General features: G+C 46.1%; 1 protein-coding gene across 2 annotated transcripts in view; it reads right to left on the bottom strand.

Annotated features, from left to right (window-relative positions):
• The window catches only part of LOC131261131 (mucin-19), a 47681-nt gene that overhangs the window by 9507 nt on the left and 19851 nt on the right, over positions 1-18323 (bottom strand). For both annotated transcript variants that reach the window (XM_058263053.1, XM_058263052.1), the window contains exon 3: positions 12623-14751. In XM_058263053.1, coding sequence (XP_058119036.1) covers positions 12623-14393 — 1771 coding nt within the window. In that variant the 5' untranslated portion in view covers positions 14394-14751. The remainder of the gene's footprint in view (positions 1-12622; positions 14752-18323) is intronic.

Raw genomic sequence — 18323 nt, 5'->3', positions numbered from 1 at the left:
ATACAAAAAATGCCAACATCTGTGCGCAATCAACTCCAACTCTATCAGGAGCGTGCATGTGTGGAGATGTTTGCATGCCATGGCCAGCAAACGACGCAGTGGCCTCATATGCGACGCTCCACTTGCAGTTCATCAGTGCCTCCTCCAGACCAACGCACTTTCTGCTTGTGTGCACAAGACATTCGACCCGAGAGGATCGTAGTCAAAGCGAAGGCATCAACTTCTTACGTTGTCTTTTTTAGGGCTGCAGCAGCCGCTTTACGATCGCGACATAACGCGGCGAACCATAAACCAAAAAAAAAAAGTTCGCCAATTTCCGCGAGCCTCGATAATGGACAAAGTGGTTCAGAAGTTGTCACAGGCGGGGAACAAGGAAAGGAAGGCCTGTTGTCAAGTGATCCTTTGACCTCTTGGGATTGCCTGTATGCTGGCACGTCCGATGATCGTGATCATTTATGGATTATTCTAAAAAAAAAATAATGACGACATTGTATGGACCATTCGTATTTTTGAACTTGCATTCATGAATGAACTCAGATGAAACATTCTGCCCTTATCTACCTTACATTTGCCCTTATCGACTTATTCGATGAGAAGGAATCCCGGATTTACAACATTATGTCAATATTCTATAACCTTTATCCTTATAAACCATATGCGTAATAAGATTTCCTTGTTTGTTTATTCTTTACCAGTTATGGTTATTCTTATTTATATATCGTAAGGAAATCTTTTTTAATTTGTTTTCTAAAAACACTGCAAATATCACTATTTTCAATATCTTTTATAAAAAAGCAACTTGATCGAACAGTGAAAGACAGTTTTCGCACAAGTTGACGTAAATCGAAACCCAGGGAACCGGAACAATGTTAACGGCTTAGTTGCACCGACCTTGCTTAATTTGCTTACGTCATGGAATTACTTTTCTTACTTTTCGTCTTCGTTCTACTCGTTTGTCATCGAATGTCACAACAGCACCTTGTTATTCCATGTCCCTTCGTGATAATTAGCGTAAAACAAACTTTACCCCAAAACTATCGCCGAGAAAGTTGGTGTAAGTTTTTCAGTGGGAAGCTAGTGACAACTACATTGAATCGATCGATTCGAGCTTGAACTTGTGACAGTGACAAATGTTATCATTTAATACCTAACCAGGGGTCGGCAAAGTCTGGTCCGCAAACTGATGTTATCGGGCTCGTAATAAAAACAAAAAAACCCATCTCAATTGCTATCGGTTTGTCAGTTTTGTTTTTTTAACCAAAATGAAGATTAAAGTTATTCAACGAGTTGTTTAATAGCAGGTGACATTTTCTTATACTTTATTAGACTTTTTCTACCGCATTTGTATTATTGATCGTTCTAAACTTTCCAAGCGTCGAGAATCTCGTCAGAAAACCCGAGGACAATCACTCTTTTACTTTGCAATACTCGCAATGCTAAAAACTTATCGAAGCTGTTTTTGTCAGTTAGAGAGTACACCAGATAAACTAAGATATTTTAAAATAATTTGTGTGCAGGACTCATTTTAAGTACAATTTTGAAAAGCAATCGAAGTTAAAAAAAGTTTATCGATATTATTTGAAATGTTTTAGCCTAAATCAATGTTTATGTTACTTTACTATTTAAAAAGTTTATACTCGATTCAAAAGGGTTAAATATTACTGTGAAAACATGAGATAATCGTTTAAGTTATCCGGCCCGCGCTTTGTGGTTTTCTTTAATCGTCTGGCCCTTTTTGGAAATCGTGTACCGACCCCAGTACTAAACCATTTGGCCATCGATTACAACCATCGTCCCGGGTAAAGGGACGCCAACGAAGCCCCGAACTATGACTAGTTATTTATTTATTATTACTTTTCAATTTTATTGATTTGCTCAATTTGAACCCGACTTCAGCAATTAAGTTTGCACCAATTTGTGCCCCAAATCGGAAAGCTTGTTTTGGCTGATTAATGAATGTATCAATTGTACGAGCTTAAGTACAGTAAACGTATTGTGTCTCGTTGCCATTAGAGTGTTTTTGAACAAGTTTAGTGGGGAGGGGGGGTTGCTTGCCATTCGCACGGTTTGCTGAAAGGTGTCGGTAGTCAAATTAATTTGGCAATCGAACCCCAATTCATTTGGCACATTTTATACCGTTTCCTTTTCGTCGAACGCACGCGGGAGTTTTAAGAAACTTTCCACCATTCCGCGAAACATCGGTGATTGATCAACCCTCGGATAAACAATCTCAATCTCAAGAGAGCGGGGAAGGTAGCTTCCCAGCATTCATCGATTCCGCGAACATCTCCATCGTCGCCGTTTCGCCGGCTGCTTGCTTATTCATCCCCGCTGACGACGACGCCACCAGGCTGAACCGCAACGCGCCACAGAGAGAGAGGTCGTCACGGTCTGTACACAGTCATAAACACGTAAATCAAAGCACGAACTTGTAAACTACCGAGTTCTACCGAATAATTCATCAGCTTGCGCGCGGGGCCGCCAAAGCCGCGTCCATCAAAATATGTTGACTGATCGGGCGGGCGAGATAACGCCGTGGGCCAAGGGCAGTTCCACCGAAAAGCGAAAAGAAAGTTCACACTGATTCGCCTTTGATCGCTCTAAGGCGAAGCGAAGACGACGACTCGTTCAGTTTACTTCTCGGATATTGGCGTGATTGCACCGGAGTTGCGAAATTATCTTTCGCCGGAAAAATAACTCACTTTTCTGCCCAACTCCATCAGCCGAGTTGAATAAGAAATCCTATCTGCATCAAAAAGAATTCGAAGAATCGGTACTATTGTATGCATAATATTTGTTTCCCTCGAGTGCCTCAATTTTACGAACTCTACGATCAATACAGAGCCTTACATCATTCAGATGTTCCAAGAAACACTGAGCTCTAGAAATCTAGAAATTACTACAAAAACAAAAACATATTTCTTCATCAAGATATTCTGATGTAATTCTTGTTTTTTTTTGTTTTGCTTCGCTCTCGGAATTCAACTCTACACCCGCGCACAGGTGAAGTGAAAACTCTGATTCATCGAAAGACAAACAGCTGTACGCCGGTCTCCTGACGACGCCGAAAGGCGAACGCGCCGCTGTTTGACGCCATCGGGAGCAACAAAACGTGTGCTCGACTGAGTCACACACATGTCGGGTTCGCGCACATGGCGGTAATTCGCGAAGTCCGAAGTTCGGAGAATACTGGAGACAAAGGGATTTCCGGCAGACAACGCAGGATTTGGAGAACGCCACTTCCCAGAAGCAACGGCGCCGAATGTGTCCGAGATATTCCACATGAGTCATTTGGATCTCGCTTCTGGAACCATCATACCGTTTCCAGCGAAAGTACTCTGAACGGTCGAGACTAAAAAGTCTTGCACACCTGAGCAATGCCTGCCAAGGTAATACCAAAGCAATACTTGACAACCTCTGTTTTTCTGTCAGAATAGCTTACCTTGGCATTGCTCATGTGTGAAGTATCAGCGCAAGTTGTCGACAAGTTGACGACGACAACATTGTTTTAAATTTCATTCTATACTCGTTTTTACATTAAAAATAAACAACACCAGTTGTGTTTGAATGCGAATGGTTGTTTACGCTTGGTATACTGGTTTGTTTACCATTTCTGTACTAGGTAATATTGAATTGTCAAACATTGGCGAGGTTGCAACCAAAATTTTTTGGTTGAGCAATATTTGGTTGCAAACTTTTCCGACAGATGGCGATACCATAGAATCTGCATATTGGCAGTGAAAGTTGGCGCCAACATTGGCAATGTGTGCAAGAACTTTAAGAAGGAATGGAAGGAGAAAAATGGAGGTCCGGTTCACCATCGGAAAGGCTCTTTAACTAATTGCTGCCTGAGAACAGTATCGCTCCCCCCATTCCTCGTTTCACAAGCAGGAGGCGGGGTCAGAGGGTGTTGTTTATAGAGTAATTGAGGGGTAAATGTTATTAACGTCGCTTTCTAAGCTTCGCCCTTTCAAGAAAAACCCCACACTTGTGGATGGGCACGAGAGTGGCCGTAGATGCTTCGCGTAGGAATTCGAGTGAATTGAATCGACCCGCAGAGGGAGATTGGTCACCGAATTAATGTCGCCTAGTTCTTCAATTGTCTTTCTCCGGTGACATCTACGACATCGGGGGCTCTTGAACATCTTTTAATTGCTTCTTGTAATGCAGTGCCCTAGAACGGGTACGCCTTAGAACTCTAAAAGATCTTGGAAGATATAACCAAGGACGACCCTCATATCCGAAAGTCGATCCAACTGTACTAACCTTTCCCCGACGCATTTGTTGATGATGAGGACGATTTCCCAAAAATTGGAAATGGGCACACCATGTCCAGGAACCGTTTTTGTGTCATCGTGTGGGCATCACACGGGAACGGGAATGTTGTGAAAGGAAGTAGGTAAGGCACGTCACTAGCTGCCCTTTCGATAGTCGCAAGTCCAATTACGGGGTCGACCACCAATCACTATTTTCACCTAATTTTAGCTCAGAATGATTCACTTGTATGTCGAACCGATTCCCTCGAGAGGCTTCGATCGGTTACGAATTGCACACTGAAAGCACACACACCCAACTGTCACCCGGAGCCGCCGTAGAAGAACTGCACTAATTTGGCGAGCAATCTCCACTGATATTGTTGGCGACCCGCGAACGCGAGATAGGAAAGCGCGATGTTGGAGTGAGCGAAAGCGCGAACCGGGTGCGCGAGCTCGCTCAGAACGCGTGCGAAAGGGAAAGTGTACCAGATGTGTGGCCGTTGTAGGTGTGACGCAAGCTACGAGCGATTGCGGGGAGCCGCCACTGTGTTGCCCGTTGCCAAACAACTCCCCAGATAGCTTCCCTCTTTCGCGGAATACGAGAACACGATCGAACACGGCAGAGGGGATACACAGAACTGGTGATGAGATGAGACGTGCCTCTGGCTAGGTCCACTACTTCGATTGGAAGGACGCCCGGCTTTCTTAACGTAGAACTCGCGGGGCGCACAGACTTGAGCGTGCTTCAAAACAGACTTGTGTCTGGCTGGAGAGATCGCGGTCGACTGACTGTCGAGGGTTCGAGCCGGCTGTCTGACTGTATTAAGAGGTGACTAAGAGAATCCCCGCTGTCTCCCGCGTATCTCCCTCCCCCTCCCCGGAGATGCCGGGCCGACCGTCGACAACGTTTATCAGTGACGCTCTCGCCCGTTGCGAGTCCATTCATGTTCGACGCGACCTGCATATCGCGTGGCAGATGCAAACGAAGACAGACCCTCCTCGCGTGGGGCGTGGAACCACGCAGCACGCGGTGGGGTGAGTCAATTGTGTGAGTTATTCGAATCAGAAATAAACCCAACAACACATGCGTGGCAGAAGCCCCCTGGCAACTCAAGTGGAACTCCTCAAGGGGGACACGCGAGGGGCAACTGCAAAGTGTAAAAATCCAGAAGATGCTACAATTCGCAACAAAAAAAAAACAGTCTCACACACGTCGTGTGGGGTAGTAGCACATCTCCCATTTGCAAGAAGGCGACGCACAAACACACACAAACACACACATTAAAATGCCATCCTCTGACAAGAATGATCCTGTTCGATCGCGATCGCGAGTTGTTTACAAAACACACATATACAAACAAAAAGAGTAAACTAACCCATCTTGATGCACCCTTTCCTGGGACAATCCTCGAACCATCCTTGGCCTCGCCAGTGGATGGGAAAGACCATGGAAACATGCCTTCAATTTATAAACATAAACATCTTCGTCGCCCCATGCAAAAACTTCCGCTCTAATCAACGTTCTACTTGGCTCCAGGCAGGGGTGTTCGCACAGGTTCGCGCATGAAACTTGGCCTGCGACCGAAGGAGAACTTGCGTGGAGTTGCAGAATAGAAGAGGCAGAGAAGCAACCCGTAATCTTACGAGCCGGTCGACTTCGCAGCTACTAAGAACGCTCAGGCCGGCTACAATGTAGATCATCGCGACCATCGATCTACAGAGGGGTGGCCTTTCCACTGATCCTTAGCCACATTCTGACAGACGGATGTTGTTGTTAATTCCACTCCGTGTGGCTATCAATTCCAACTGGAGATACGCACGATGCACAGACAAAAAGCCCTTGTTCGGACGTTCGGGGAGCTCTCTCTCCCCACCTCAATGAACGTCAGCTGTAGGTCAAGCAAGGCACCGGAAGTGGCCTAAAAGAGGGCAAATGAGGCCCAAACCAGAATCAGCGCTATCGGGCGGTGTCTGGTAGCACCAGAATGTGTCAACATCTGTGCCAATATTTGCGAAATCTTCAACTGGGAAAGCAAAAACATATGCATGCATACATCATTCGTTCTTAGTTTTGATTCGTTATTTTGTGAGATGAGAATATTTACCATTTTACTTCGAAGCATGATGCAATCTACCGAGTGTGTTGCCAAATCATCGCATCGCACACTTTTATTGCTCATTTCTTTCGTATTAATTTCGGGCAGAATCGGGCAAACAACAGGAAATACCACACACACATGGTATGTTTGAAAAATGCCATTTGTGTCGATTCCGGTGCATACTGCAACCACCAAACCAACCCTCTTTTGCTGCTTCAATGACCTACACATTCATTCCACGCCGATCATAAGCAACTGGAACTCGGAGCTGACAGGCGCGGATCTGGGAAATCCGATAATCTATAGACTTCTTCCCGATGCAATCTGGGTGGGGTAGTCATATACAAAAAAGAAAAGCATGTTAAAGTTAGTTACATGGTTATTAGTACCGACTCTTTCTGTGTACGCACTCAATTGGGCATTGATTGCTCACCGTTTTGCGATACGCTTATCAGCAAAACGATAAAACATTTTTCGAACACAAAACTGGGAATACCCAAAGGAGTTCAAACAGTTCAAACAGTTCAAACAGGTCTAGGCAACGTTGATCTTTCATCAAATTGTTCATGGTAGATTATAACCATATATGCATAGTTTGTAAGATGCAGTAAAAGGGTGAGGTAAAATCCACCGGCACTACGCCATTTAAATCCAATCAAAGCAATAGAATATGCCCATTGGCGTGTCTAATACATCCTATGTGAACTTAACAGCTTTACAAAAAGATTTTAAAAGAGAAAATAAGATAAATAAAATTAAGGCTGAAACCGTACAACCGATTTCCCTATAATACTTTAAGCCTAAAAACAAGAGTTAAAATAAAATATTGCCATCATCCATTCAAAAAGTACCTCGATGTGTTACCTAACGAATACTGAACAGGATTGGCTTCATAATCCTTGCATTGTAGTTGTGGTAGACAAAAATCAAAACATCTTCACTCGGAGGCAATATGCACAGAGGGCTATGTTGAACCGAATGTACTGCTGTAAATTTAGAGAGTTCCAAATTTGTGCAGTATGAGACTGGTTCAGCAAAATTAACTCAAGGTTGTACCGTATTCTGCATCCACAAATAATTATTGATGTTCTGATATTGATACACCAGCATTTCAACATATGATATAAAACGCATTAAAGCAAATCCAATTTTTATTTCGGGTTGGAAGCACCTTTAACTAGATTTCTTGACATGTTCTACCTTGTGTTGAAATTGTTGATACTCAAAAAATATCGACTCTCGACGAAAACATTTCGACAAATAATTAGCTGTAATTAAAACCCCCTTTAACTCCTTATTTGGGCCATTTTGTGAATACATCTAAGAGTTTTAATGACAAGTTTTCCACTCAAGGAGTGGCATATTGCCTCACATTACCTTATTAGGATTGTCAATGGCAATGCCACTTGTTACTAGGTCTCAACCATGATCGATATCCGACTTCTTCGGAAAAAAACTATTTCCGGTTGCTTATCACCAAACACGAAATTAGTTTTCGGAGCTTCACTACAACCAATAAAGGCAAGCAAGAACATTGCCTCACAAGTTCTTATCGCTCGCGCTCCGATTGGGTAACCATTTATCGCGCGCCCTCCGATGGAACCAGTTCGTACAACCTAAGTTCATTACTCATCTGTTCCGTTTACTCACAACCCTCCCTAGGCTCGTAGTTTTAATAGTACTAGGTAGCGACACGTATTTCACCGTGCCCTTGGTCCCACCATTGCAATCTCCTTCACTCACGTCTTATCACAAACTCCCGGAGTTCATTCATAAAAATGCTTGCTCAATGAATCTGGCCCCGTTTGGGAGATGGTTTTATGAATGCAAAGAGGTAGTGGGAATGACGAAGGGCCGGGAGAGGAGATGGGGTATATGGCCGCTGGTGCTTGGAGTACGGCGAACGTACGCACTGCAGAACGTTGATAAGAAAACGCACGACATAAACCATTCGAGGGCCAGGAAAAAAAAACCCTCATGAAGACATTATCAGAACCCGGAGCAATTGCCGGAGCCTCTAGCGTCTTCAACTCCAATTTCTAGACATCGGAGTTAGGGGACACCAATAAGCTGTGTGGAGCAACAAGGGGGTTGGGGGTCTTATTTAGGAACCGCTCAATTATCATATTGAACGCTTTAATTCAATCAAAATCAGGCTTCTTCTATTCCGGCCGACGATAATCGCTTCTGCCCCTTTGGACGCAAGAGAGCAAGCGGACAATTGAATCCGACGCGGTTCGTTACGGTAATCGGATCTCGGGAACGAAGTGGCAAAGATTGTCCCTATCCGGAGGTCTCAACGGAGGTTGAATCCCATCCCGACTTTCCTCTGTCTCACGGCTTGTAAGGAGGTACCAATCCAATTGAAGTTCGTCTTCCTCCGTGCAGAGACTTTGACAAATCAAAATTAATGACAAATTAAGAAACAACACACTGCTTCTTTCTGCCGGCGGTGTTGAGTGGTCTGATTTCCGTCAAATGTCTTAGTGGACCACTGGAATGTTTAGCCAAAGTGGCGAAAGCATCTCTCGATGTTCGGGTAGAAGGAAACCAAACACTTTCCAAAGGTTCTTTTACTGAGTTCTTTTACAGAAAATAACTTCTATTCGATCAATAATTGAAATTGAGGATCAGACACGATCGATCAGATTAAGCACTCCATTAAAGTTGCTCTCATATATCATCTGCAATAGGTTAATATTGATGTTTCAATTCAGAACATAATAAAAACGATGATCTATGTAATGTTTGGCAGCCGCCCAATACAACCAAGCATTTGAAATTCGTTAACCGATCACGAAGGACGCATATCGTTAGACAAGTCCGAGTTCACGACTATCTAATGCATAACTATGCCGAACCGTATAACCCATGACTCTACACCAGGATAGGATATCATTTCTACCCTTGAACGTACGCCAGAAATGCCTACACAGTGCAAACACCGTTCGGTTGGAAGGAAATTCCAACCGGATGGAGGTGGTAATCGGACAACACACCACACACCCCGTTAGCTCCGGTTAGTGGACGGTGAAGCCGTCCGACGCTAGCTGGAGCGGAAACTTGAGTCCGAGAACACTTCAAAGAGTTAACCTGTAACACAATTCGTTTTTCAGCACATTGGGGTAGGGGGGCGTAAAGCGGACCTAAAATGTCCATTACCAATGGTGCAACAGAACATGCACAGGGTGACGTATAGGGGTAAGGCGGCGGAGGGAGGCGGTTGGGTCCTCCGTAGGTTGATCCTACTCTTTCAGTACCTCCTGGCTTCAGGTTGGAGTGTGTTCGCTTGTGCTGATAACGGGTAACACTTTCCCAGAATTGACTCACCTTTCTGGGCGGGTTCCGGGGAAGACCTAAGAGAGCTCATAGTTTCGCCCCATGGTACCCCGCTCCTCATACTGACTCCTTTTCCGTCTACGTGGGACGTCGCACCAAAAAGTGTGCACACATCAACCACATCATGTCTGGATCCGATGTACCACAAAAGCAAACATACACCACACCCCGGCTCCAGCCCGATCCTTCCAAGCCACAAGACGTACCCCCCCTCTTCTCTTAACTCCAAGCAGCGACTTTGTACATTATATTCCCGTGGTTTGATTTCCAAGAATTCGTTGCAAGCTAACGTCATAACAGCAGCGTGTAGTCTAAATATCCGGAATGCGAACCCGGTGCGCTCGAGCGAACTTTACGCGATACCAGCCAGAGAACCACCTGCGTCTCACCCAAGGTATGCAACCCCTCCCCCTTCACTATACCAGCACCGCAATATCTCTATTCTGCGAAAAACGTCGCAAATTTCATTCTACCGTTAGCAACTGTGTATTACCACTACTTGACCGACCATTGGTTCCACCAATTCTTTGTTCCTCCACCGTGAACCGTGATGGGCGACGAGCGCGTGGAAAACTCGATTCCAGGAAAACGGCCGATAACACAAAGTCCGACGGTCTAAGTAGAAAACCTAAGAGCAGGCAAACGGTGCCAATCAACTGCGTGTGTCATGTTATTGGCAAAGCGAGCAGGCGAGCAAAGGACCGTAAGTGCGCCAAGGTCCGGGATATTTTTGTTAGAAACTGTTGTGTTGTTGTTGAATTGCTTGTTTCACCAACCAAATGGAAGACGACATTCAGAGCACGGGAAAAAGCCATAACCTATCAATCAATGTACGGCTGGTAATTGAAAAGTTCACAGAAAACACAAGGGCCTGCCCCGGGGCACACACACACGTGCAGCAAATTCCAACGAACATCTTGACACCTCAGTGTTTCTCGGAATAGAAAGCACGAGAAGTCGTGTGCATTTGATACTGCATCCGGTTCCCAGCTATAAACCTCCCCCGATGGTAGTAGATTCCTTTTCCAATAATTCCGCTGATCCTTCCTTTCAACGCTGGAATCAAGAGAGCACGTCAGCGAGGCGAACAGGATCAGACACAACCTCTCCGGGGGACGCTGAAGACAACCTTAATTCTGGTGAAAAATTACCACCCATTTCACCGGGACATCAAACGCCAATGCACATTTCTCACACCTCGGCGAACCCCCTTGCATCGTGTGTTGTGCGCTGCTAATGGAAAATCATTTAGCCTCTCTTCTCTCGTTAGCTTCCAGTGACATCCTTTGAGGAACGGCTTTGAGTGGTTCGAGGAAGATGACGCTGGTCGGAGCGAAGTGCATTCTCCGCATCACCGGAAGAAGGCTAACCGGTAGAAATGGGATGCCACGGAGACCAAGGGGAATGTGTTTCATCGAATGGTATTGCACAGCATCCCACGGGAACCGATGGCAGTCTGTATATTCCCACCACCACCATGGACAACGCTGCCGCTGTTAGCTATTGGCTTTTATTTTATTTCTCTTACGCGGAAGGTTACCATTTTCCTTTCTACTTTCCCGGAAGAGAGAGAGCGGAAAACCCATTTTGCCCGCCGGAATGGAATGGAAATTCGCCCATCTGCGCCGTTCCGCGAGATCAAAGCCGGGGGTTGTCGTTCAGCCGAAGGGACCGAGCGAACACGAGAACGCCCCCACAGCGTCGCCCGCCACTATATTGCCAAGAAAATGACGATAGTCGCCGGGTGGGCGGCGGTTGACGGACGCAAGATTGTTCGCGTAATTGAATTCACAATTTTCCATTCTCCTTTGATACGATCAACGGTGTGGAGCCTTTCCGGGACACCGCGTTTCGCGTAGTTTTCAGATAAGGCAAAGGTACCGAAGGAGCACAGCGCAATGGCGAGAGAGGGGGTGGCGGGAAGGGCAACCCCACGCAAGGTCGTTCATGCAGAGGATGAAAAATGTTCAAAGAAAACTGTTTCCAAAGCAAGCTTTCTTGTTACCTTTCGACGAGACGGGGACTTACTGCTTACTTTGCCTTGCAATAGTTCTGATACTTTCAAACAGTGTAGTATTTCCGTAGAAGAAATCGAAAACCATTTATATTTTCTAGAAAATATTGTGTCAAAGTGTCGGAATCGATGCTAAAGAATAACTTCACATATGGAAAAAGATTTATAACAGACTGAATTATAAAATTTCAGCTTTACACCGAGCTAGCGGAATGATGAAGTGGTACATCCACAAATTATAAACGCCAAAAGATAGTCAACAAATGTATTAAAAAGTAATAGTTTATGGATTAAAAAATCTTCAAAAATAGTGAAGTTATAGTGTTTTCAAAAATACTGGTCAAAATTACCACTAAAAAGCATTCGGGCAAGATTCCAAAGCAATGTATTCTAGTGTTAAGTCGCTATTTAAAGAACTCATAACATATATGTAGACATAACATAGGATAGACGAAAATAAGCCCCCTGTAAAATCAAGTCGACGACTTTCACGGGAAACTACCGCTAAAATCCTACAGTCCAATGTCAAAACCCTTGCATATATGGGGAACCAGCAGGTTGCATCATCGCCAAGCTCGCGGTGGTCTTGTCCCGTAAATGGTCGGCAAGAGAACGACACCGAACCAAGGCGGTATGTATGCAGTTTGTCCTACTATAGCAGCGGTAGACATCATTCCGCGCGTAGCGGGTTCGAAAAACCGGATAAAAGGAGGCATCAGCGGTGCGGTAACACCGGGAGGCAGACCATGCACGAATGGTGATAAATGTGGTCGTCGGCTTCGGTACGGTGCAAAGTTGGCGCATGACCATGTCAAATAACTTCCCACGATCACTGAGACGCTAAGAGATCGGTTCCAAGGAGCGGTGTTGGTTGCAAAAACCTCGCCGTCAGTTGATCCCTTTTGCCAACCTACCTTTAGTGCTGCCGGTGGCCGATTCGGTCGAGGGCGGAGTGACATCTGACGCAGGTGGTGGAGGTGACATTCTTGATCCGGCCGTCTGCTGCTGCTGATTGGCCGTGTTGAGAATTTTTTCCTCCACCTCGCCAACGTTTCCATTGTAGACGGCGGTAGTGGCGGTGGCAGCGGCGGCGGTAGCGTTTGTTCCCACACCTGTCCCGGTGGTGGTGGTGTTGACCAGACCGATCGACGATCCCGACCCACCATTCGCTGCCATTGCCATCGCGCAGCACGTCGGACACTCGCCGACGGTGCGCGGATGTTCGCCGGTAGTGTCCACCGTGGGCTGTGGACTGTGATTGTTGTTGGGCGTTCGTGGCCCCAGCTCCAGACCCTCCAGTTTGTCCTTCAGATCGATATCCATGAAGGGCGTCGCGGGAGAGATTAGGGCTGATGATGATGATGGTGCAACAACGGGTCCGCCGCTGGCGGTAGCGCGATTGGCCAGCGATGACGGTGAAAGACCGTACACCGATTCGCTACCGGTCGGCGGGACGGTCGGGTTCCATTGGCGCAGCACCTGGTGTCTCCAGTCGGGTGTGTTGGACCCACCGGTGGCCAATTCGGACGCGAGTTCCGGCTGCGCCACATCCATCGGTCCATGGTGATGGTGATGATGGTTGTGCAGGAAATGCATCAGATGGTGGTTGTGGTGATGATGGTGGTGATGATGATGATGGTGACGCAGACGGTTCAGCAGCTGCTGGGCAAGGGAATCACCACCACCGCCAGCGGTGAGCATAAAGTTGCCGAACGATTGCGACCGGGCAGGGGACGCCACACCGCTGCTGTTGCTGCTGACGGCGGTTGTCAGATTGGAAGACCACATCGTCAGCGAGGAAGCTGCCGATGGCATCGAAGCGGACGTTGCCGCCGCCAGCGATGACGTGGTGGTTGGTGTCGGCCCACCCGGCATCGTCAGGACCACCGTCGGGCCACTGTCGGCCAAACGGAGCTCGTTGCTGTTGTTGTTGTTGTTCAACCGATTGTCGATCGTGGCGCTGCTGGGCGTACCGATCAGTATCGGTGTGGCGTTGCAATTGCATTTGCTCTTCTTGATCGTCGGAATCGGGCCAGAAGCAACGATCGGGTGTGTGGTTGTGTTGCTTGCCGCTGTCACCGACATTGCTGTCGTCGTCGGTGTGAATTGCCCTCCGGAGGGACCGCTGCAATTACCATTCTCAAAGCATCCACATCGGGGTGGCGCCATCGTCAGCAACTCCGCGCCAACGGTCGAAGCTGGGATGGTAGGTGTTGGTGTCACTGTTGAAACTTCCACGGACTCATCGACATCGCCGGTAGCTGCAGTAGCACCTGCTCCCACCGTGTCACCATCACCGTTGGTTGGACAGTCCTCCATCGGTGACGTCTCGTTCGGTTCCATTTTCAGCATGCAAATCGTAATGGTTGTTACGGAACCTGCACCTCCTGCTCCTTCTCCTCTGTCTTCTCCCACCGTACCGTTATGGTTGTTGGCGCAGCGACGCCCGTCACTTTCGGTCACGTTTACCGGCGAGTCACTCGCGGCGACATCAGCTGCTACTACTACCACGTCCCCGTTGCAACCGACTCCCGTGCCGTTTGCCCGCTGTTCCTCAGGAGGGGTCGTCGTTCGTGCGCCCCGTTTGGACGACTTCTTGTCCTTTCGCTGTTTCCGCTTTTCCGTCGTCTGCTGTGCTTGCTGCTGTTTCTGCTCTCGCTGCTGGCGGCTTTGCTTGCCCCCCATGAGTGTCCCGCCGTATCGTGTCCGGCCGTCCGTTTACGACTGCCAATGGTTACTAGCGGTGCCTACTTGCTGCGGCCTCGGTAATCTCTCTACGACTGTACGCATTTGGCAATGTTTTGGCTAAACCTACTTCGGCATCCAATCCGACGTTTCTGTCTGCTTCAGACACGTTTGAAGTGTGTTTCCCCAAAGATACCGCCAGCTTTCACGTACGTTTCTTCAAACCGATAATTCACCAAACCGCGCGTAACGTTCAGGCACTCCTCTCCTTCTCACGTCCGTCAGTTATCCTCCGCTGGTGTCCTTGGATAGGCCGACGCGACACTCGCGATGGTTAGCCTGGCCTCAATGGTGATTCCTGGAAGAGATTAAAGTTTATTAGATTTTCTTCGAAATTAGGACGGCCACGAGCGGGTGGTGCGATGTTAGTAGTTAATGTTCGTCATTGGAAATTTATTGCTAGAGCGTTTATGATTGTCAATGCTAAGTAAAATTGATCCATTCGCGAACGTTCGCAGTTCCCATATTGTGGGTTCTTGTAAGCTTTCGCTTTATGTTACACGAGTATTTAATTACTCTAGTTTACTGTTGTGCCCTAGGAATGTTTTAGCGAGATTCATTCATATGAATGTTACACCTAAGATTAATTCAGATGGACTCACGAATCTTGTGGGATTCGAATCGAAAAGGTTGATGAATCTTTCGTAACCTTAATGAATCTTAACGAATCTGTCATCGAATCAAATTTTTCTTTTTTTTCTTTCATATTTCACGAATCCCCATGATTCTTCCATTGCGTAGATCATGCGACCAAAAACCCTCTGCTCATTTTTTTCTCGTCACTTTTCGGCAGTTGGTGGATCTTTGGGGATTCATGAACCTCTAAAACGCAAAGAATCATTCAGAGTCATGAATCTAAATCTGAATTACACAACTCTATTCTAGTTCTATTGCGGTTATCCTTAATAGCCACAATATCTTTCCACAGATATTAGCACTGTGTTATTGTTCGCTTCACTAAAGCCACAAACTATTCCAAAAACCAACCATGGACTGATTTCTGAAAAGTAATCACTTTCCTAAACTAAAATCCTGTGTTATCTACAAAACCATTCGTAGCAACGCTCCGTTCCGTACCACGACGTGTAGTAGCCCTTCAGTTAGCGTAGTGTTACGAAACTGAAAACCCTTCGGTACCGGTGGGGACGATAAACTGGGCCACACGCAAACGGCACACAACATGTAGCACACACACACATCTATACCGACTTCTACGTGCGCTTTAGCTTAGTTTCATTGGTGGAGATGGGATCTTTACCGGGATGGTGCGCTAGAAACCTTTTGCCCTTGAGACGGAGGCGGAGAGACAGACAACGGTGGCCTACAGGAGAGGCATACTTTAACATACTTTAGTGTGTGCATCGATGGATTGATTAAGGGAAAACTAGGCCCGACTAACCCAATTGTTTGGACGGCATCCAAAAAGGTAGAGGAATCTGCATAAAGACATAGAATTCTATTTGGTTATCGCCTAGAACGAACCCGAAAAACACACCTCTTTTGGGTTTTGGTAGAATCTGAGCCCCCGAATCGATAAGCGATTTCATCGGATTAGGGATATTGTTGGCAATTTGTAATGTAAAGTAATGACTAAACAGCCAACGCATTGGAATCAAAACTTCCCGACGCCGGCCTTTGACGAGTTAGTTTATCTATTACCATCTGCGGTCTCTATGCTGATGATGAGGTTCATCGTGGCCTTCACCGACGTCGTGTAGTCGCCGGTAGAGACCGCCACCCAGCAAACAACGATTCCCGTCGATCCGTCTAGCCACCGTCCGGTCTCAATTAGGCTACCGCAACTACATCATGCTGGCACTCCTACGAAAATAACCTACTTTCGTGCAGTGGAGTAGTGCACGCCCTTTCGAGGCCGCCAATGTTTACGGTCGGAGCGACGGGGAAAATACCCAACCCCAACATTCTACCTTGCACACACTGAGTACACTCCCGCGCTCTTCCTTCCATTTGTCCATCTTCTACGCTAGTCGATAAACTTTCAATGCCAAAGCGTTTCCACTAGGCAACCACACCAACAACTCCTCGGACCAGAGAAAGAGAGAAAATAAAATGGCAGCAAATAAACAAACGTGTGGCTAGTGCATCGATCGGTCGGCCACTAGCAATTTGTAGACACTGTTGTGTCACGCGGCGGCCGTGAGGTTTATTTTTCGCACACTGAAAATGGGACGACGTGGAGAAAGATGTGCACGTGACATGCGGCAGACATCATCATCTCGAGAACTCTTGCAGCCCAAGATTCCTACGGCATCGAAACGGGTTTCTGTGTGTACATTTTACTTGAATGAACGTTGAATCTACTAGAAAGCAGTTTTAGTTCTAGAACCCCGGCTGGGATGTCATCCTCGGAAACAGACAGACGTCACCTAACACGTACAGTTCGATGGAAATCGGCGAAAAACGAATGTTGCACGATTCGCAGATTAGCATGGGCATCGTTTATTTACCTTGTGTCCAGTGACCATCTCTCCATCCATCGATCGGGTGTGAAATACGCACACTTTCCCAGGAATTCGGTCGGCAATAAGCGATGAGTTCGAGGAACGTGGTATGCACATTAATATATTCGATCAAAGGGTGTAATCATGCTGGGATTTTCGCGGAACCGTAACGCTCGATGACCAAAAGGGTGGAAGAGGATTCTGAAGAAATCCGCGCCATATCGAAAATGACTTCTTGGGAAGCCGGTGTTAATCTCTCGTCGTGGCAACAACGACAGCACCAGGTGTGGACTGATTAATCACGAGAGTAAAGGCCAGAAGAGGCTGGTATTAAATATTGTTTTTATTTTGCTTTTACTTCGGTTCAGTGCACCCGACGACTTTCACCTGAAAATGATAATTTAATTTTCGCCCGCACACATTTCTTCTGGTTCCATTGACGAACTGGTTATTTGGTGACTCCCCCAACACAAACTCCATATACCATTCGGTCCATTTTCTGCCACTAAACACTTACTGATGGTGACATATCATTGAAATAGCTTATTAGATTTTGTTTCTAACACATCTGAATTTGTCTCTAACTTATTAGATTTTGTCTCGTGTCTCGTGTTTCAACTTTGTGTTTACCTTAAAATTTGACTATTTACAATAATTGTAAATATGAATATAATTGATTGTGGTATATCTCCGAATTCACCGATTCGGTGCGGATTCTAAAATGTATAAATAAAATGTGTGTTGGAAAATCTATAAACAGTCATGGTAATAGGCACAAATTAGTTTTAAAGTATAAATGAACTAATGTCTATTTTACATAGTAATTATCCATGATTGTGGTCACAATTACCCTGTTTATTTACATATGTTCGGCTAGAGACAAACACTGATGAGTTAAAGACAAAGTCAGATGCGTTAAAAACAGATTCTAATGAACTATTTCAAAGCTTGATGCTTTAGAGATAATACCACCAGCTTTCGAGCTAAAGGTTAGACGCAACAGCTGTAAAATCACCTTCGTTTACACGTGGGTAGGATTTTTCTTTTCGAATGGAGTTTCATTTTTCCTCTACCAGGAATCGGACCATCGAAGCAAAGCAACCGTACCTCATTGAAATTATCAGGAATGCATTTAGGAAACTTAATCGAATCAACACAAGGATAATGGAAAGATGGTACCCCCTGCAGAGGGGAACCATGTGTAGAGTAACTGTCATTCGCCCGAGACCGTGCGGTTGTGGCATGCAGGGGAGAAACCCTGTAAAGACAGAGTCCTGGTTCCCCGAAACGACTCGATCATGGAACTTGTGTAACTGGCAATTTGTGACTCCAACAGACGAAGGAAAATGTTCAAATGAAAAAAAAAATTCCAAACGTTACGCGAATGGATTCCGATGAAACGATTTCA

Source organism: Anopheles coustani, chromosome 3 (genome assembly GCF_943734705.1).
Source record: "Anopheles coustani chromosome 3, idAnoCousDA_361_x.2, whole genome shotgun sequence".
NCBI lineage: Eukaryota > Metazoa > Arthropoda > Insecta > Diptera > Culicidae > Anopheles > Anopheles coustani.
The sequence above is the reverse complement of the archived record's forward strand: the minus strand, read 5'-3'. Positions and strand labels throughout refer to the sequence as shown.